The sequence below is a fragment of the Rhincodon typus genome, chromosome 3, assembly GCF_021869965.1.
Source record: "Rhincodon typus isolate 14 chromosome 3, sRhiTyp1.1, whole genome shotgun sequence".
NCBI lineage: Eukaryota > Metazoa > Chordata > Chondrichthyes > Orectolobiformes > Rhincodontidae > Rhincodon > Rhincodon typus.
Window position 1 is genome coordinate 22,703,730 of NC_063334.1, and position 21,787 is coordinate 22,725,516.

The following is a 21,787-nucleotide window of genomic DNA, read 5'->3' on the forward strand; positions in this document are numbered from 1 at the left end:
CATGGCTAGTTTGCAGTTCAAAATCAGTTAAGCCACAAACCCAAAAAAAAATACTGTCCATCTCAGTCGTGAAAACTTCAAGCATTCACAGTTAGTCCCAAGTTTCAATTACATCTTTTTTTGAGCAAGTGTTACCTCACTGATTGATTGATTGTATTCTCACATGTACCGAAAAACAGTGAAAGGCTTTGTTTATGAGCAGTACAGGCAGATCACAGCAAGCAAAGGATGTACAGATCAAAAAGACTTAGAGGCATACAGGTTACATTGCACATTATATTATTTGAGGCAAGAGTCCTTTCAACAGTCTGATAACAGCCAGAAAGAAGCTGTTCCTGAACGTGCTTGTGCATGTGTTCAGGCTTCTGTATCTTCTGCCCGACGGAAGAGGTTGTTAAGAGGTTATCCTTCAATGGCGAAACTCAAATGTTAAGATTATGCCCTCCTGTTCTTGACCACCAAAGGAAACAGCTTCTCTGCATCTATCTCAATTCACTCATCCTCATTCTTCTTAAATCACAGAAAAATAGCCAAGGCTTACACAACCTGTCCTCATGTTTTCATCCTTTTCTTGCAATGATCACAGCTTTGAATTTTTGCTGTACAACTTCTGAGGTTAATGTACCTCTCTGAGGTACATTGCCTGAAAGGGAATGACATACTCAGAAGGGATCTGACTAAAGCTCTGTGTGGTTGAAGTATAACTTATTCCAATGCAAAAGAAAAGTACTGTGGATTCTGCAAATGTGACATAAAATTTGCTAGGAATATTCAGGAGATCACGCAGCTGCTGTGATGGAGGAACTGAAATCAGGGGTGCTCAAGAGGCCAGGATGCAGGGAATGCAGATATGTACAGTGAGTTGTGGCTGCAGATTACAGTGAGGCTTTGGAAGAACTTGAAAACAAAGGTGAGCATTTTATAACTGAGGCCTAATTAAGTGGGAATCAATATATATGATCAATCAGATTTGAAAGTGACAAATAGTACTTTTATTTAAAGCGCAGGATGAGATAAAGGATGAAATGAAGCTGCAGATGAGAACAATTTTGATACAACTGAAGAAAGAGGTCAAGCAGGTGTTTGTGGGGTTGCATAGCATTGAACATGGATCTTACATTGCAGGAGGATAAAGGTTCAAGAGCTGTTGAAAAGTCTAGGAGAAAGACACAGAGGATGGAATTTCAATCATAATTGGAACAGGAGGCAGTTACCAAGGAAGGAGACATAACTGATCTGATTGATACCAGATCAAACAACAATACAGAAACAGAAAGTGAACAAAGTGGAAGAAACAAACTGAAAGTCAGTTGGATAGAACATGAGAACTTGCTCAAGGCATGATATGGAGGTGCCAGTGTTGGACTTGGGTGGACAAGGTCAGAAGTCACACGACACCAGGTTATAGTCCAACAGGTTTATTTTTATACAATGTGGGTGGAGTGTCAACAGGCTGAATAAGAAATTTCTGCAGGTGATCAAAAATGGTGTGAGTAAAGTATCAACAGCTGAATAGCAAGTGAAGGGATGACGGATGATTCGATTAATTGAGGCAGAGAGACAATTACAAAAAATTAAAAATAAGGTGGTGCTGGAGATGAACCAAATGACTAGAACAACAATGACAGGTATAAGAGTCGCATACCGAGGATCTAACCAAAATAGCAAGATCATAATACGCTATCAAGGTGATGGTGTCAAAACAGGATAGTAAGGAAGATTTTACAACTACAGAACAGTATGGTGGGGTTACATGTAGTGCAACATGAACCTAAAATCACTGTTGAGGCTGTTTTCATGAGTATGGAACTTGGCTATAAGTTTCTGCTTGGCGATTCTGTGCTGTTGTGTATCTCAAAGGCCGCCTTGCAAGATGCTCACCCGAAGGTCAGAGGCTGAATGTCCTTGACCACTGCAGTGTTCCTCAACTGGGAGGGAACACTCCTGTCTGGCAACTGTTGCATGGTGTCCATTCATCCATTGTCTTAACGTCTGCATGGTCTCACCAATAAACCATGGCTTGGGGCATCCTTGCCTGTTATGATCTCTCTACCTTAATTAGTTTGTACAATTTTGGATAACTAGTTACTTTGGTTAGACCCTCAGCATGCAACTCTTAAACCTATCATGTTATTCCAGCCATTTCATTTGTCGCCAGCACCATATTACTTTTAATTTTTTGTAATTATCTCTCTGCCTCAATTAATCAGATCATAGTTCGTCCCTTCACTTGCGATTTAGCTGTTGACATTTTACTCACACCATCTGACATTTTTGATCACCTGCAGAGACTTGTTATTCAGCCTGTCAACACTCCTCTTACACCATTTGTACAATCTATTGATCTCTCTGCCTGTAAATTCTGTCCTGTTGTGCTTCTCTTCTCTTCACCTGAAGAAGGAACAGTGCTTCAAGGGCTTGTGATTTCAAATATACCCATTGGACTATAATCTGGTGTCATGGTAATATTTTTAAAAAGAGAACTGACAGAACAATAAATGCCAATGTAAAAATAAAATGCCATGGACACTGAAAATCTGAAACAAAAACATATTGGAAATACACAGCAAGTCTGACAACATTTGTAAAGAGAGAGAGAGTTGAAGCTCCAGGTCCAGTTCTGATAAAAGGTCACAGACCTAAAACGTTTATTCTGTTTTTCTCTGTAAAAAATGCAGTTAAACCTACTGAGTATTTCTTGTATTTCCTGGTTTAACCTCAGACTACTAGCATCTGCAGTATTTTGCTTTGATTCTTTCCAGATTACTTCAGTAGACATGTGCATTGTACTCCCCGTTCTGCTTGCAGCAGAGTAACACTGACTCACTGCGAATAATGTAACAGGGAATCTGCAGCACTTTTTTCTGCAATTATACGAAGTAAGTAAATAATTGTGGAAACGTGCATGTTATCTAACTTTACTGTTTAAAACTGCTCAATATAGCCAAGGTATCTTCATAAATTACATATTCCTTTCAGATAGCCTCTTGCAAAGATATGCTTTTTTTGGCTCTCCAAAGGCAAAGGACACACATTAGTCTCAACACCCACAAGCAATTTAGATGAAAAAAATAACTAAGCAATACCTTTAATTAAATTAAATTTCATTAAATTCAAAATGTAATACTATTAGGTTGCAACAAAGTTCAACCAAGGCATGACTGCAAAAATCTAAAACTGAGTTTGGCTGACAATTTTAAATAAAGCCCTAAATTATTTGTAGATATCCTCTTCTTTCTGCTTCCCATTCAAGAGCTTTGTATCTCAAAGTCTTCCTTTTTTTTGTTTGCTTTGCTGATCTAGAAATCTTGGATCTCCAAAAAAAAAAACAGAATTCATCAGAATTGCTCCATAATTCTACATATTATCATGATAAAAATGAAAATTGCTGGAAATATTCACCAGGTCAGACAGCATCTGATGTAGACTGAAACAGAGTTAACGCTCAGGTCAAGGACCTGTCATAAAAACTGAAAAAAAAAAATTAGACTGTACCAGGTTTTAAGAAGCAGGGAAAAGGTGGATAGGAAGGCAGTTGAGATTCAATGCAATGATAGTGCAAAGCAAAATGCTTGGTAATGGAACAAGTAAAGAAGAATTTGTAGAGAAAGTATAAGTGAGAATAACACAATCATCAATCATTGTCACTCAAAATATGGTGGCAGAGATTATGATCTGAAACTGATAAGCTCAAATAATGAGATTGGAAGGTTGGTGATGCCTATCAAAACAGGAAGTGATGCGTCTTGAGCCTAGTGAAAGCAACATTGGAACAATACAAGAGGCTGAATTAAGCAGGCAGAGAATTCACGTGAGAATAAAGTTATGTTGAAATGAAGTTATTGTTGTTTGTTAGAATTTCTCATTCTTATTCTGCAACATTGATATTGAGATTTCTTCCAGAAGCAATCACTGTACACAGCTCAGTGACTCCACAATGACAAATTCCCACTCCTTTCATTACTTCAGGTGGTTAGTCAAAGGAAATTTTACAGTATAAATTCTTGGAACAAGAAAAATCCAACAATACCAGCCAATCCATAAGCTTTATTAAATGAGATTATAAAGAATTTCTCGAAGTAACTTCTCCTAATGTTGTGTTTCTGTTCTGAGAACAGCCCTTTCACTCTCAAATTTCAAGATGGTAGATGAGTTGTTTCCATTCTGATTCAAAGGGCTCTGAAATGGCTGTAAACTCCAATTTGCGATCTGCAGACTCCAACATGATGCTTGAAGGATGGGGTAGATGAGGTGATTGGAGGTTTGTGCACTCCCTTCACTGTCTCGACTTCACCTCTGTAGGTTCTCAATGAAATTTTTCGATGTGTTCGATACCTTCCTAAATGAATCGTCTCTATTTTGGTTGATCACAACATTAAGTCTTCCATGAGTTGACAGCATGTTTGATCTCCAGGTTTTCTTTGAGAACATTCCAAAAGTATTTCAGCTGTCTACCAAGAAGTCGCCTGCCACAACAGATTTCCAAGACCACTTACTTTGGTAGTCCAGTGCCAGGTACATAAACTAAATGTCATAGCCAGTCACAGAACTGGAGGAAACCTTTTAACATGGGTAAGGAATTAGTTGGGAGACAAGAGGCAGAGAGTAGGAATGACGGAGGAGCAAATTACTGCAGATGCTGGAATCTGTACTGAAAACAACAAATGGTGGAAATCACAGTGGGTTAGACAGCTACCTTGGAAAGAGAGAGTAAGCTAATGTTTCGAGTCTAGGTGACTCTTCATCAGGGATGAAGAGTCATCTAGACTCGAAACATTACCTTTCTGTCTCTCATGGCTGCTGTCTGACCTGCCCTGATTTCCAGTGTTTGTTGTTTTCAGTAGGAATAATGGGTTGTACACCACCCAGCAAAATGTGACTAATGGTGTCCTGCAGAGATCTGTACTTGGCCTTAATTTTTCATTTTATTTAAAAATGATTTTAGCAAAGAAAGAGAGTACCACATAGCCAGTATCCCATGAAGAGGCAGGGTAACTAGTGCAGATTGGAGTAGAAAGTTGCAAAGTTACAATGATAGATCAATGGACAAAATTGTGACAGATGTAGTTCACTGTGGGGATCTTTCCTGTTTACCTGAAAGAGGAAAAAGGCATTACAATAGCCCGTGTCAGAAAAGGTAATGAAATACTCTCCATTTGCCTGTGCTATCATGTGATAAGATATTAAACTAAGACTCCAATCAGTGATTTGAGTTGAATGTAAATGATTCTATGCCACTATTTTGAAGAAGAGCAGCAAAGTTCCCCTCAGTATACTTGTCAAAATTCATCCATCAATTAACAATACTAAAAGAAAAACTGAAAGAACTGCAGATGCTGTAAATCAGGAACGAAAACAAAGTTCCTGGAAAAGCTCAGCAAGTATGGCAGCATCTGTGAAGGGAAAAAACAGAGTCAACGTTTTGGGTCTGGTGACCCTTCCTCAGAACTGATGGTGGTGGACTGGGTGACCGCTTCGCAGAACATCTACGTTCTGCTCGCAAAAAAGACCCTGAACTACCTGTTGCCTGCCACTTTAACGCACCACCCTGTTCCCTAGCCAACATCTATATCTCTGGCTTGCTGCAGTGTTCCAGAACAATACCTCATTTTCCGCTTGAGGACCCTGCAGCCCTCCGGACTCAATATCGAGTTCAATAATTTTAGGGCCTAAACTCTCCCATGTCCCAGCCCCCTACCCCACACACCAGGTCTTGGTACCACATAGCATGCCATTACACACCACATTTTCTTAGTCAATAATAGTCCCCATTAACAACTATTCACCCTCCCAGCCTGATCGTTACGAACTCTTTGCCTGTCCAACTGCTCTTCTCTCTCTTTAGGCTCTATCTTATTGTTTATTCCCTACCCCATCCCCTTTCCCTTTTTTCTGCATATAAACTGACGTTTTCCCAGCCACCGTTAGTTCTGAGGAAGGGTCACCGGACCCGAAACGTTAATTCTGCTTTTTCCTTCGCAGATGCTGCCAGACCTGCTGAGCTTTTCCAATAACTTTGTTTTTGAATACTAAAAAGGAGATCAGATGGAATCCTATCGGGGCCTGAGAAATGCGGGCTATGACAAGATTTGTGGTGGAATCATGCACAATCAGTCTATGCTGGTTCCTATTTTCTATGTTTCTATGAGAAGTCTAGCAAGGCCAATCTCAGCAGCAATTCACTGCACCTTTTCTGCATCAGCTGAGGGGTGACAGACGTTTTTCGCACAGCAGCGCCAAGTTGCCAATTAAGGGGAATGTGGCAGCTTGGAAAAGCTGCCCACACACCAAACAGATTGTATGTTTATTCTACCAAATAGCTATATTGGAAACTTGGTTGGCACTAATCCACAGTCCAGTCAAGACAGATCTACTGTTGGTCAGCAGATCTCAGCATCATCAGTCACGGGCACAGTCTGCACACAATCCAGGGGCTTGGCCACAGTCTGTTATCCGCTTGGGTTGGGCACTGTCAGGGGATATGTCCAACTACCACCCAAGGAGTGGGCAACGGTCAGTCCTGTAGGGCAAATAGTCAGGGGAATTGCATATTGTCAGTCAGGGAGCTACAAAGGAAGGCCAGAGGTCTGCGGTGAATATAGTCCAGGACTATATGATTGATAAAGAGACTGCACTGGGGTTCTGTAGGGGCAGCTCAGGGGATCACTGCCAAAAGGGGTCAAGGAAATCAAGGTCGTGAAAATTAGCAGAGGCATTTATAGGTGTGGGTTTAAGGATAGTGAAAAGGGACAGACTTAAGGTTTGGGAGTTGAGCGGAACATGATCGGACAGCATAGTAGGTTATGGCAGGGGGATTACTTTTGGAGACACAGTGTTTACATGGTGGATCAAGTGCATGTCCTTGTCACTGGATGTGTCAGTGTGGGGATTCAACTATTGAATTTCAACTATTCAATTTTGTTATGGTACTGAAAGCCTTTGGGTCTGGCCAAAGTTTTCTTAAAATCTATTGATTGGGTGTGGGCATCACTGGCTTGGTCTGCATTTACTGCCCATCCCTAACTGCCCTCTAAGAGTTTATTACCTTGCTGCGAGTCTGGAGTCCCATGCAGACTAAAGCAGGTAAAGATGGCCATTTCCTTCCCTAACTGACATTTGTCAACCAGATGGGTTTTTCTGACAATTGACAATGGTTTCAGATCATCATTAGATTCCTCATCCACATTTTCACTAATTTCAAATTCCACCATCTGCCATGGCAGGACGCAAACTTGGGTAACCAGAACGGGGATAGCTGGATTAATAGTCTAGTGATAATACCATGACACCATTGCCTTCTCTTCTCGCGAGGCTTTGTAGCAACCTACAGTTGGGATATAGAACAGAGAAACGAACAACAGAAGTGTTTATTTGGTAATTTGAGCCTGCTCTGCAATTCAGCATGACCATGGTTGATCCTCTATCTCAACACAATATTCCAGCTTTCTCTCCATATCCCTTAGTGCCTTTATTACCTGAAAACGTATGAGTCTCTTTGTTGAACGTACTTGGTGACCTGCCTCTTCAACATTTTATGGTAAAAAAAATCCATAGGTTGATCACTCTCTGAGTGAAGAAATCTTTCTTATCTCAGTATTCTGAGACTGTGACACCTGACTCTTGATTCCCCAAACAGGTGAAACATTCACACTGCATTTAGTTTATCAAGCCTTGTTGGAATTCTTTATGTTTCTATCATATCCCCTCACATTTTTCTAAAATCTAGCGAATACAGGCCCAATCGAACCAAGCTCCCCTCACACAGCAGACCTATAATGCCCCACTTTGCCAAAACAATGTAAAATTAAGCTCTTCATCTGGTTACTATCACAGTGCTGTTTGTGCAAGTGTGATGTGTGCAAAATGACTGTCACAATGCTTGCACAACGTTCAGCATTATTCACAATTCCTCAGATACAAAAACAGTCTGTGCCAGCATGCAGCAAGACACAGATTGATAAATGGCAAGTTCCATTTTCGCCACACAAACACCAGGAAATGATTATCTCCAACAAGACAGAATCTAACCACTTGTCATGGTGGGTTTTGAACTCATCCCTGCGTTATTAAGCCAGGTCTCTGGATTATTACTTCAGTACCATAACAAAATTGAATAGTTGAAATTCAATAGTTGAATCCCCACACTGACACATCCAGTGACAAGGACATGCACTTGATCCACCATGTAAACACTGTGTCTCCAAAAGGAATTCTACCCCTTACTCACTGTAGTCTGTCCATCGTCTAAAAGGCACAAAATACTCTCCACTTACCTGAATGAGTGCAGCTCCAACAATACTCAGGATAATCAAACACCATCCAGGCAAAACATTCCACCTGACTGGCACCTCCTGCACCACATTCACCATTGTCTCTCTCCAACACTGTTGCACATTGGCAGCAATATATATCATTTACAAGATAGACTGTAGCAACTCGCCAACTCTCCTTCAAAGGCACTTTCCAAACCCACAACCTCTATCACTTAGGACAGTGACAGCAAATGCCTGCATACACCGCCAACTTATCCTCCAAGTCACAAGTCATTCTGATTCAAAACTGTATCGCTGTTCATTCATTGTTGTTGGTTAAAATTTGGGGAATTTTTCTCCCAAGGACAATTAGGGATGGATAATAAATGCTAGTCCAGACAGCAACATCCACAGCTCATTCTTTTTTTAAACTGTGACTACACTTCTAAAGTAGCTCCATTGGCCATAAAGTCCTTTGGGATATTCTGAGATTGTGAAAAACACTATAGACAAACAGGACATTCTTTGTTCTATTATCTGAATGAGCAAGAAATCCTGGAGCTTTGTAAGGAGAAAGAATTTTTCATCTTGAAAGTTTTGCAAACAGTAGCACACTCGTTGTGTACTGAAGTAATAATCCAGAGACCCAGCTTAATAACGCAGGGTTGAGTTCAAAACTCACCATGACAGATTATTAATTAAATTCAATTGATTAAATAAATCTGGAACATAAAGCTAGGCCTCAGTAATGGTGACTTGGAAATTAATGGATTGTCATTAGATCCTGTGTCTATTATTCAAGGCTCACAGCAAAGCAAATAACTCTCAACTTCCCAGTGAAACGGTCAAGTGTGCCATTTATTAATATCAAATTGTCATGATAAAATGTACAGAGTGATTATCCATAATACAGTTGGGTCGCTGCACAAATGGGAGAGTGGACTTTCATCACAGCATAAGTGCCATGCCCCACACCTGAGGCTGGTTGGGGTGAGCTGCACCAGGAGATGGCTATCACAGTGCTCACCCAATTGCCAAGATTAAGAGTAAACTTCCAAATCTCTGCATCTTTCTGCTCCTCTTTGTCATCCCTAGCCTCCCAGAGTCCTGGATCACATCCAGCTGGAACTTATGGCCGTACCATCTTGGAGACTGCCTATGCCCCTTCCATCATTTCAAATTGCAAAGTCATCCTCTTCACACATGCACACTGTTGGAGTAACCTTTTGGTGGCATTTACAGCATTCACCACCTAACATCTAACCCTAACAGTACTGTGGGTCTAAATGTGCCACATCTATTCAAAACATCAACTTGTCACCACATTTTCCAGGTTGGTTGGGAATAAACAATAAAGGTTGGCCTTGCCAGTGATGCTCACATCCTTTAATTCAATAAAATTAGAATATTTGGAATAAGAAAATATTTACATAGCATCTGTCATAAGCTTCAGACATCCTGAAGCACTTTTGAAGGAATGAAGTACTTGACAAATGTAGTCACTGAACACACACCAGCCCACAAATCCTAGTTACCAGAGAACTATGACGACATGTATTAAAATTTGAAAAATTTTGCTTTTTTTTGGCTACAAATGGCTCAAATGCTACTTCTAGGTGAAATGAAGAGAATACAAAGAGGAAGTGTGCAAATATAGTGACATCAGTAGCACATGTGCAGACACATCCTAAACCCCTTTGTGGCCAACTGACTTCATCAATCCCTTTACACATGCACAGGGGCTGGCGGCTATTTTATCAGCCATTTTGGAGTCCAGGGTAATTATTCTTTTTTTGATTAATTGTTTCATGTGTATATCAACTATAGCTTGATATTGATAGCATCAGTGGTAGTACTGAAGTACAGGGCAGCATTGAGCAGTATTGGTTAGCCAAGGAACTGATAAACCTAGCAGAGTAAAAGTCATTGTGCACTGAAGCAAAAAAATGGGATGAAATGCAAAAAATAAATCTGTAGTCTTGATCAAATAAGATCAGCTGTTTTCTTGTTATTAATGAAAGAACCTATTAGAATAAACTGCTTGAACTACAAAAATAGTAAGAGATGCAGTGGATCCATCTGTTTTGCTATGGTAGAATTCAACTATAATCCCATATCCATGAGATATCCATTAGGCTGCCCCTTGTGTATAAAAATGCAAAAGCTTAACATAGCTTAACATACATTGTGGAAGCTGACACTGTACCGATAATGTGATTCTGTTACTGCCTTCTAAAGTATATTTTATTTGTTGACTGACATTGTCACTTATGTGTCCTCTGTGGAATTTTCATACAGAGGTAATACATAATGCTGAATAAAAAGATTATCGTAATGCTTTCAGCAGTAATGTGAGTGATGTAAAGTAACTGACATTATGCTTTTGTGAATATTTGATATATGGCATATTAACGTCAGACTGCTACCATAGGAAATGATTACCATTTTTTTTAAATTTTATCATACAAGCTCATCATCTTCTATGCTTGTTTTGGGAGTTCAAAGAGAAAATGTTGCACTACCTTGGTTACAACTTCCAATGTACAATGTTATTAAATATTTAATTCTAGTCTGTTTAGAAGTAGCAAATTGCATTTTTTATTTACAAATTTTACGAAAATATAACGTTAACTTGTCAGAAGTAATTACTACTGTTGCTCAGTACTTAAAAAGCTTTACTTTTTAAAAGTTATAAGGCAAAGTTTAAAACAAAAATAAGGTAATGAACAGGTATCACCCCAGTCATCTTAGAAATGTGTGAGTTAATTAGTACGATATTAGAGCAAACATACCTTCAAATTGTAGTTAACAAGTAGAGACTTACTGTTTTTCATCAAATTTGATAATGTGGATCAGATAAGTTTCAGGCCAGAAATTAAAGAATGTAAATAAAAACTGCCAGACAACAATGTTCCTTTAAATACAGAAGGCTGCAAATGCTTTTTACACCAATTATAAATAATGTCTAAATTCATAATTCCTTCAGAATTACTGAAGTCATGGATTATATTTCATGCATACAACTTATTGATTATTGCCTTTAATAATTTAGGTTATTTTGTCTAAACAAAATAGATTAACAAAATTTGATAGAAAAAATATACTTGTACTGAAATGACAAAACCCTTTTATCATTAAAACACATCCTGCACCATGGACAGATACACACACACACACACACACACACACACACACACAATGGACAATAAACTAGCTTTGGAGAAATTTCTTCTAAACCACAATATCAAAGTAATATTCTGTGTATTTAGTTCAGAAAACACACGTTTTCTTTAATGCTTTATTTAATACTCACTACTACTTGAAAGCTCTATGAAGGGATCAATGCTAACCCCTGAGGACAGCCTATGCACAGCAAGAAAGATAGTGACTCCCCTGTGCTCTCTCCAGGTCAGTACCAAGGACCGTGTTAGCAGATATGCACCAGACCCTTAGCAGCCAGCTCTGCTGCTACCAGTAATTAGCTTGGACAGCTCTGGCTCCTAGAGAGGCAGCAAGGCTACATCATAATGAGCTCAGCTGGGATTAGCAGGACAGGGCAGGGAACAGAGAGAGATGAGGCCTTCTATATCACGTATGTAGTGAGGAGATCAAACGAACACGGCTGGCTAGGTTATCCCCTCACCACCTTATTCAACAAATGAAGCACGGCAGTGTGCAAAATACAGGCTAATGAAGAGCGACACCTCCAACAGATGAGAGCCACATTAATTAACACAATCCCCCTATCACATTATACAGATACTGTTACCACTACTAAACTTGTCACTACAGCTGATAGGAAGAGACTGGCTTATTTGATAAAAGAAGTTTGCCTGTTTTATCCTTGCAAGGAATTCCTCTGTGTGGCATTTAAGCACCAGAAGATCAGACAGAAGTGATATGGCTCTGCATGTGTAAATTTGCAAAAGAAAAAGAAACTCACTTTTCAGTCAATAGCTTTTTGTGTTCCTGTTTGAAGTATGCTAGTTCATTCCATACACCATCACAGTCTTCCTGCCGCAACTGCCAGGGCTCAGCACGCTGTATTTTGATTTTGCCATTTTTATTTCTGGAACATGATGTAAACCACAAATATTGAGAGGTTCTTTCCTTTTCCCAGCATTAAGATTTTAGGGTAAGAAAAATACTGCTCATCTCTATAGTTACTAAGAATTCCACCAGAATTCAGTTTAAATAACTGATTCAACAGTACAAACATTGCCCTACAAATATTATACAAACAATTCTGAAACCAAATAACCATTTTAACATTTTACAAGTTTCTTAACTAAAATCTAACGCCAGGATCCTGCTCAAATGTTTGACAGGATCATGTAAAATACAACGTCATCACTGCAAGTCTGCAAGTAAAATAAATTCCTTGTACTGCTCACCAGAATGTAGAAAAGAACTCTATTTTACATATTTTAATACAAATACTGTATTCTATATGAGAAGGAATAGTTACATAATTAGGGATGCTTTCTTCCTTGCAGCCAAACATGGCTGGGGCCGGTACACCACAAGTTAAACATAGGATATTATTTTCCCCCAGAAAATGTTAAAATCAAACCAAATCTCAGAGGTACGTGCCACCTACCCATACCAGCAATCCTATTGTCCAATTATTGTTGAATTATGCACTGTACACTTGTTTCCACTGGGAACTTAGTATCCTTAACAGCAATCAAACAAAAAGGAGACTTTTGTGCCATCTGTTTAAGCTAGATCCTATCTCTGGTCCCTGAAGGGTTCGAACCAATGACTAGTTAAGGTTCATCCATTAAAGGGCAGAGTTTAGAAAAAGGTATTGGCTCCATATTAATTTAATTAAAACAATTTAAGAATGTTACCATTCTTATTTCATTACACTCAAAGAATTACATTTTAATGCTAATTTTAATTACAGATTCCTACTTCTTTGACAGGTACACTGAAACAGCTAATTTGTGAGTAAGCCCTGCTGATGAACATTGAGAATAATATGGCAAAATAAGGATATGCTAATGAACAGATAAATGAAGAGGGGAAATGCACATGACAATTAGAATCTAAATTAAATCTTTTCATATGATCCACATACCCTAGATGTGGCCTGTGTTCATTCATTGCATTTCCAGGATTTTCCTTTTTTATTTCAAATCTTCAGCATGTGCATTTTTCTTTTATCAATAATGATCTAAACTGAACCAAAGATTTCTCTTTCAGGGCAAGATTCATTGCCAGAGACAAATAAATCAAAGATCAGATTATAAACACCAAGTCATTTTCAATTGAACCGAAAGTTTGCATGTTCTTACTTGATTTGTTCCACTTCCAGGTTCTTTAGTTGGCCCTTAAGCATTCTGTAGTTGCTTTGTAAAGCTCGTAGACGCTCCAGTCGCTGATCATGAGCTCTCCTCAATTCCTCATTCTCTTTGTCCTAAGCAGGAAATTAAAGGCAACAGCACAATTATTTAAATCAGTGAAACGGTGTTCTCATTGACCTAATGTATTACAAACTGGATGAATTCTGTCTAGGTTCATTATGGTAAGTAAACAACACGTTTTAATTCTGAATTAATCACACCTATGTGAACAACCGCAAGTTGATTTGTTATCATTCATTTTCCCAAGCTCAATTAAACACAATTAAAGGCAGTCTAATAATCAATGGTACTGTATGATATCAAAATAAATCCTTATGTAGGTGCTCTCAGCAAGAAACAAAATAGTCTGATGATTTAGCAAAATGGAACAAATTGTCAAATTCATAGATATAAATTAATAGTAATGATATCTATTGTCTGTCTTACAAATCATATTAGACTGAAAGACTAATTCAGTAAACTTGTTATTGTCTTATAATGCCCCAGTTTTCACTTAATTTAGCAAGACAAGAATTTAGTGCTATCAGATTGGAAACAATACACTTTCTACATATCAGAATTTTACTTTGAAGATGGACAAATGGTGGTCACTTAAAATTCTGAACATAGTTCATAAATTTATGAACACCAAAAGCAAAGAAATAAAATTATGAACACTCATATTATTCATTCACACAACCCCTACAGTGTGGAAATAGGCCCTTCGGCCCAACAAGTCCACACCGACCCTCAGAACATCCCACCCAGACCCATCCCCCTAATCTACATGTCCCTGAACACCAAGGGCAATTTAGCATGGCCAATCCAACTAGCCTGCACATCTCTGGACTGTGGGAGGAAACTGGAGCACCCGGAGGAAACCCACGTAGACATGGGGAGAATGTGCAAACTCCACACAGACAGTCGTCCGAGGGTGAAATCAAACCCAGGTTCCTGATGCTGTGAGGCAGCAGTGCTAACCACTGAGCCACAATGCCACCCTTTTCACATGCTGCCATCATGAAAAAGACCCTCTTATCCCCACTCTCTGCATTTTGCCAGTCAGCCAATCTTCTATCCATGTCAGTAACTTGCCCCTAACACCATGGGCACTTATCTTATTTTGCAGCCTCCTGTGCAGCACCCTGTCATGCTTGGGATGAAAATTTATGAGGGGCACAGATAGGGTAGACAAGAAGGAACTTTTCTCCTCAGTGGAGGGATCAATGACTAGTTTGCATGGATTTAAAGTAAGAGGCAGAAGGTTTAGATGAGATGCCAGAAAATAATTTTTCACCCAGAAGATAGTGAGAATCTGGAACTCACTGTCTGAATGGGTGGTAAAGGCAGAAACCCTCACAAAATCTACTCAGTATTTAGATGTGCACTTTGTATGTATGGGCCAAGTGCTGGATTAGAATATGCGATTAGAATAGTTAGGTGCTTATTTTTGAGCAGTGCAGACTCAAAAGGCCTCTTTTCTGTGCTCGAGATCGCTATGATTCTATTACATCTACATATACCTTCATTATCATGTCATATGTAAACAAGCTCATTTCGGGCTTTGTGTATCTTCTACCAGAAATGAATTCTAAACCGAATTGTACCTCTGACTCTGCAGTCCTGTTTCAGAATTAAATCTCTTTTATACTGTCAAAAATAATCTAAATTTAAGTTTTAAAAAAGAACCAAAGCGGAAAATCTCACCTGCTTTTAAGTAACCACAGCAGATGTACATTTAAGATCATACAAATACCTTGGTGTCTTCAACATTACTTTGTTGGTGACAATTTATTACTCCTATACATACATAGCAGAGTTCTGTTAAACGCTTTCCAGGGCGAGGCATTTGTCAGTGTTTTTTTTAAATTAGTATTGCAATGGCCATATTAAACATAGCAGAAGTGATGAATGACAAAAACCAAAGGATGATAAAGGGAACTCATAAATACTGTATATGAAACCTGAAAATATGTTCACTAAATGATACATACACTTTTAAACAGGTTGACAGGAAATGAATTCAGCGTGAGACATCAAGGTAAAGCAAGATTCTTGAAAAAAGTTTAGGTTATGTAATGGCACCTTTCAATTTCAGCAGTAGTTGGAGCAATGCAATAATGATGTCATGCAAAAAAGTTACTTAAGTACTGGGTACTGGCCAAGGTTACCCTTAAGTTTTTGTTGTGTATGGTCCACTCATTTAAGTACTCAGCCCTTTAAAATTTTTTTTGCAAGACTACATATGGTAACTTAAATGAAGCAACTTGTGCTCGACCTGAGCAGCAAACTTTGGGTTGCTGTGTAGCCAAGATGTACTATTAGAGGTAACTTTTCCAGGGAGCATTGGCAAGGGAGTATGGTTGCATCCACTAAAGAATACAATATACAATTATGCCAATCTTGTGTTAGATCAAAAAATGGAACAGTTTTAATAACCAGTAAAAATGACTAAGAAAATATTAGAGGGAGAAAGCAGAGCCAGACAGAAAACTAGCCTGTAATATAAGTTTTAAATCAGGGAACAGTAAGAAAAGCTAATACTGATTCTTCCAGAGAGAGAGTATGAGTAAATTGATAAGAGAAAATTGTGCAATGTTGGAGGCTTGTTCACTGTAGAAGATGATTGAAAGTAAAGAGCTGAAAGGGAGGGAAGCACTTAGAACAATCATTATCACCAGGAAAAAGGTGCTAGGGAAATTAACTGACATGAAATTTGACAATGCCCAGGATCAGATGGTATGAGTTCTAGGGTCTTCTAGGAAATCAGAAAACAGTTAATGATAGTTTCAAAATCTCCCCTCCCCCCACCGCATCCCAAAACCAGTCCAGCTCGTCCCTGCCTCCCTAACCTGTTCTTCCTCCCACCTATCCCCTCCTCCCACCTCAAGCCGCACCTCCATCTCCTACCGACCAACCTCATCCCGCCCCCTTGACCTGTCCGTCCTCCCTGGACTGACCTATCCCCTTCCTAACTCCCTACCTACACTCACCTTTCCTGGCTCCATCCCCACCTCTTCGACCTGTTTGTTTCCTCTCCACCTATCCTCTCCTCTATCCCTCTTCTATCCGCCTCCCACTCTCTCCCTATTTATTTCAAAACCCCCTTCCCCTCCCCCTTTTCTGATGAAGGGTCTAGGCCCGAAACGTCAGCCTCTCTGCTCCTATGATGCTGCTTGGCCTGCTGTGTTCATCCAGCCCTGCACCTTGTTGTCTCAAACAGTTAATGATAGGCCAGTTAGCCCAATATCTGCCCTGGAAAAATTATAAGAATGCATTATTAAGGAAGGTACAGTGGAATACTTAGAAAATCACGACAAGATCAGGGAGAGATGGTTTCAGGAAAAGACAATTGCATTAAAGTCTATGATTCATAAAATCAAAGTAACAAATAAGGTGGGTAAAAGGGAACCTGCAGATTGATTTACACAAGACATTTGATAAAGAGCCACATCAAAGGCTACTACCTAAAATAAGATCTCATTGTGTAAGAAGTAATATTTTAGCATACATAAAAGACTGGCTAGTTAACAACAAGGAGAAGGAGGGTTCAATAGATTTTTTTGGTTTGGAAAGCTGTGCCTAGTACACTACCACATAGATTAGTGTATGGGGAAATTGCAATATACATCAATTTCTTGGAAATGAAGATGTGGGAGTAATATTTGCCATTGATATAAGTTGTCAAGGGGAATGAGTGAGTCTGCAAAGAAATACAGATAGGTTAAGTGATGGAGCAAAAATGCAGCAAATGGAGTACAGCGTGGGAATATATGAACTTTTCCATTTTGGCAAGGAGAATTAGAAAACAGGACACTACTTTCAAGCAGAAGAGGATTCCATAACTCAGGCGTACAGCTGGTTCTGGATGTCCTGGTACAGGAAGCAGAAAAAGTTAGTATACAGGTTCAGGAAGTGATTTTGAAGTCAACTGTAATTTTTTTTTATTGCAAGGGGAATGGAATATAGGAGTGGAAAAGTATTGAAAAATGCACTGCAAAATTATGTTGGTTTCTTCCAAGCTCGCAGATGTCCTTTGCTAATGGGTTCAATCAATCCTTAACAGAATTATAGTTAAAATTTGCTCAATCTGTATATTGTGTTTAAGAAAACAAATATAGGTTTTAACAACACTATAAACCTTTGTCAAATTTGGTGATTCGATTTTGAAACATTTTAAGTTTACTTCTGTGAAATTAATTCTGATCCAAAAATCGAGGTAAGGATCACTATATGTGATTAGACCACAATGTCTGTGTCCAATTCAGACAGTATGTTCAAGTCATCCTTCTTTGAACGACTTGATCAAGAGGTGCAGAGAAACAAATATGCAATCTATCTAAAGGAAACCAGGAGACTTTCCAAACTCTCAGAGTACAGTGGACACAGTAGCTGTGGTAATCAATGCTCAGTGATCAGCCCAAGGGACTTGGATGTGACACAACGAGATGTTCAGTGAGTTCACACACCAGTCAAAGTGAGTGAATTCATCAATACATGACATATCCCACCAACTACACAACTAATCTTAGTGCACAATGCACCACACCCCACTGCTCACCTTTCTTTCATCCTTATCAGTCAGAAGTCGTATCTCACATTCCTGGCTTATCCTCACTGTCGTGCGCTTACAAGCCTCCTACCCACATGCCACAGCTTGCACACACAAAATTTGCTACTCAACAGAGACAACCATATCAGGCAAACCCTCATAAAGTCATTGCCATATGTTCCTCTTTTATGAAGAGCAGGATGGCAAACAACCAGAGGGGGCAGCAGCTAACTGGAAAGGTTGAGCACGGCTGCACGCTCTCAAATCCAGATGGAGATGGTGAACGCAGTCACTGGAGTGACCCTGATTGAGGCTGTGAGCAGGAGTGAAATTGAAGCATTGAAGATGATGGTATGGTCATACCACATCCTCCTTCATAAATGTGGGTTCCCCCTCATCCCAAAATCCCTTCTGATTCACAAGTAGATGGTGCTATCTGATATCTCAAGTATTCCTTCTCCATCAGGAAGGGTAGTGAAGGCAATGAAATTTGTAAACTAATAACAAGAGTAGACAACTCAGCAACTCAAGCCTCCTCTGCCATTCAATTTGGTCATGATTATTCTGATTGTTCCACTTTCTCAGCTACTGTAATAACTGTTCACCTCCTTGTTTATCAAGAACCTATATACTTCTACCTTAAAGTTATTTGAGGACACATTTTCTCAAAAGGCAGTGTAAGCAAAGTTCTAAGGACTTCTGGCCCTGCACAAGAAAAAAATTGTTCTCATCTCTGTCCGAATGGTCTCAGGGGAATCAGACAGCAAACACTTCACAGATTGCAGTCATACCTAACACAAGGAAACATGGTTGCACTTGTTGGTCCTGAATCTCAAGAGATCATGACTGAGTCCCTCTGGGATAACGTCCTAGGTCCAATCATCTTCAGCTGCTTCATCAATGTCTTTTCCTCTGTCATACAGGCAGAAGTAGGAATGTTCACTGATGGCTGCACAATGTTCAGTACCATTCACAGCCTCTCAGATACTGAAGTAATTGGCATCCATGTGCAGCAAGAAACAATATCCTTGCTGAGAAGTAACATTCCTGCCACACAAGGGCCCGACAATGACTACCTCAACCAAGAAAGAAGCTATCCAACGCCCTGTGACATTTAATGGCATTACCATCATTGAATCTCCCACTATCTACATTCAGGGTTTTCCACTGGACAGAAACTGAACTGGACAGGCCATGTAATATTGTAGCTGCAAAAACAAAGTCAAAATCTGCGGTGAGCAACTCACATCCTGACTTCCTAAAGTGCTATGTGCAAGGCACAAGTCAAGAGTGTGACAGAATGAATTCCATTTGCTCAAATGAGTGCAGCTCCAACAAAGGTCAAAATGCTGCCCACCATCCACGTCAAAGTAGCCATTATTTAGCACCCCATTCACCACTGACACAAAGTCGCAGCAGTTTGTGCCATCTGTAAGATTCAAAGCAGTAACTCATCAACTCTCTTCCAACAATATTCTCCATACTTGCAACCATTATCACCTAGAAGACAAAAGTCGGCAGATACTTATTAACACCACCACTTACAAGGTACCGTCCAAGCCACACACAGCATCCTGACTTTGAATTATATTGCCGTTCCTTCTCTGCCATTGGATCAAAAATCCTGGAATTGTCAATATCCCTACACCACATGGACTGCAGCAATTCAGACGGCAATTCATCACCAGCATTTCAAGAGGAATGTTCAATAAAGGTTGGTTTAACTGGTGACGGCACATTCCAAATTTTTTTTAAAAATCATCTTTCAACATAACCCCATCTTTGTTTTCCATTGTAAGATATCAAAAAAAACAGCTACGTAAGTGGTGATAGAAAAATAGGTGGAAAAGATACCACCAGGTACTGATGTTGAATATGATTTTAAAAATTGAAGCAGAATCTACACCTAGTGAGACCGAAGAAATGGGTGTCCTGCAGCCAGGGCAGCAATCATGATAACACAGGGACCAATTCATGAGACAGCAAGGTTGCACATGATTTTTGCTATAGAATACTTAATTGAGGATTTCAATTGCATGCTGTACAAAAGACAGATGGTGAGTTTGCATCCTGAAATGTTTGGCCTGTCATAAAAGTGTAGTAATAATATTAAGGGGGGGGGGTTGGTTAGCTCAGTTGGCTGTACAGCTGGCTTGTGTTACAAGGTTTTACCAAAAGCGTGGGTCCATTTCCTGTACCAGCTGAGGTTACCATGAAGGATTCTCCTTCTCTACCTCTCCCTTTGCCTGAGGCATGGTGATCTTCAGGTTAAACATCACCAGTCAGCTCTCTCTAATGAAAAAGCGGCCCTTTGGTCTGGCGAGGCTATGATGACATTTAGTAATAGTATTACATATTTTGTAAAGAAAGCTAACCTGCTTTAAAATGTGCACAAGGAGTCTTACAAAATGGCTACCAGAAACCAAAAGACTTCATTGTGGATTGAGCTGCAGCCAAAAGCAGACAATCAGACTGTGTTCTCTTAAGAGGCAACCACAAAACCTCATCAGATAATTCAAAGATTTTAGGACGGTCCAATGAACCCTTAAAAGGTGTGAAGACTATAATGCTTCTGTAATGTCAAACATGCATCAGGAAGGACATCACAAGGAATTCCACATTAATTGACATTTCTTGTGGAATAAATACACAATAAAATTATCATTTGCATTTATTCTGTTTGACTGTGATAAAACTGGCTGGAAACAGCAATTTGGAAGAGAAGCATATGAACATCATGAGAGAGACATCTTGAAACAGCAACTGATTTTCAACCAGGAGACAAGACTGCTGTTTTAAAGAAAGCTACCAAGTACCACAACCTGCAGCGCCATAGAAGTGATACAAAGTAGCATTCATTCATTCCCAGAACCTGTTCTGCTCAGTCCACCTGTGGGAGCAACGTCCCACTGTCTGAATACAGAGGCAATGGCAGCTGCTAAATCTGACGTAAAGTTTTCAACTCTTCAGCTTCAGATAAAACAAAAGAAACCTTTGATTTCTGTTGGCCATTTTGTGAGACTCCTTGTGTCCATTTTAAAGCAGATTTACAAAAGAAATTCTTTACAAAAGAAAAATAAACAATCAGTAGAGACTGATCTCACTTTTATCTTGTGTATTTTAGCTAATAACTTTATCACTTTGTTTCTATCATAACCATCAGCAATAACTACTTAATAAATTAACTTTTTATTTCCATTAAAGCATAAAGCTGTGCTGGTTATTTTTAAATTGAAACACTTGATAATTAAAAAGGAGCCATATACAAGCATATACAAATTCTTAGTTCAGACTACTCTGAGGACATGCCTAGTATGTGGTTGTGACAGGTGCACTGCCAGGCATGCCAAAGTGCCTGCTGTCAATGTCAAGGAGCATGGAGCAGTGTAATGCCATTTTGGCACTGGACTTTGTACAGAGATTTTCTGCATGGAAGTGGTGGTGGGCTCCATGAGAGCACTTGCAGACCTGGACCATAATACAGGATCTGATAACTGCTGTCTCAGCTTCCATTGCAGCACTAGCAAAAGCATTGGGAACTCACACTGAGGTGATGCAAGTTCAGACTGCTGCCAGTATAACTGCAGGTATCAGTTTGCAAAGGGGTTTGCAGACTGTCACAACACTCCAGCATT

General features: G+C 39.5%; 1 protein-coding gene across 1 annotated transcript in view; it reads right to left on the reverse strand.

Moving 5' to 3' along the window:
- LOC109923933 (centlein-like) overlaps positions 1-21,787 on the reverse strand; it is a 46,888-nt gene that overhangs the window by 8,195 nt on the left and 16,906 nt on the right. The window contains exons 3-4 of the mRNA XM_048619992.1: positions 13,553-13,674; positions 12,196-12,321 (exon numbers count right to left, since the gene is read on the reverse strand). Of these exons, the coding sequence (XP_048475949.1) occupies positions 12,196-12,321; positions 13,553-13,674 (248 nt within the window). The remainder of the gene's footprint in view (positions 1-12,195; positions 12,322-13,552; positions 13,675-21,787) is intronic.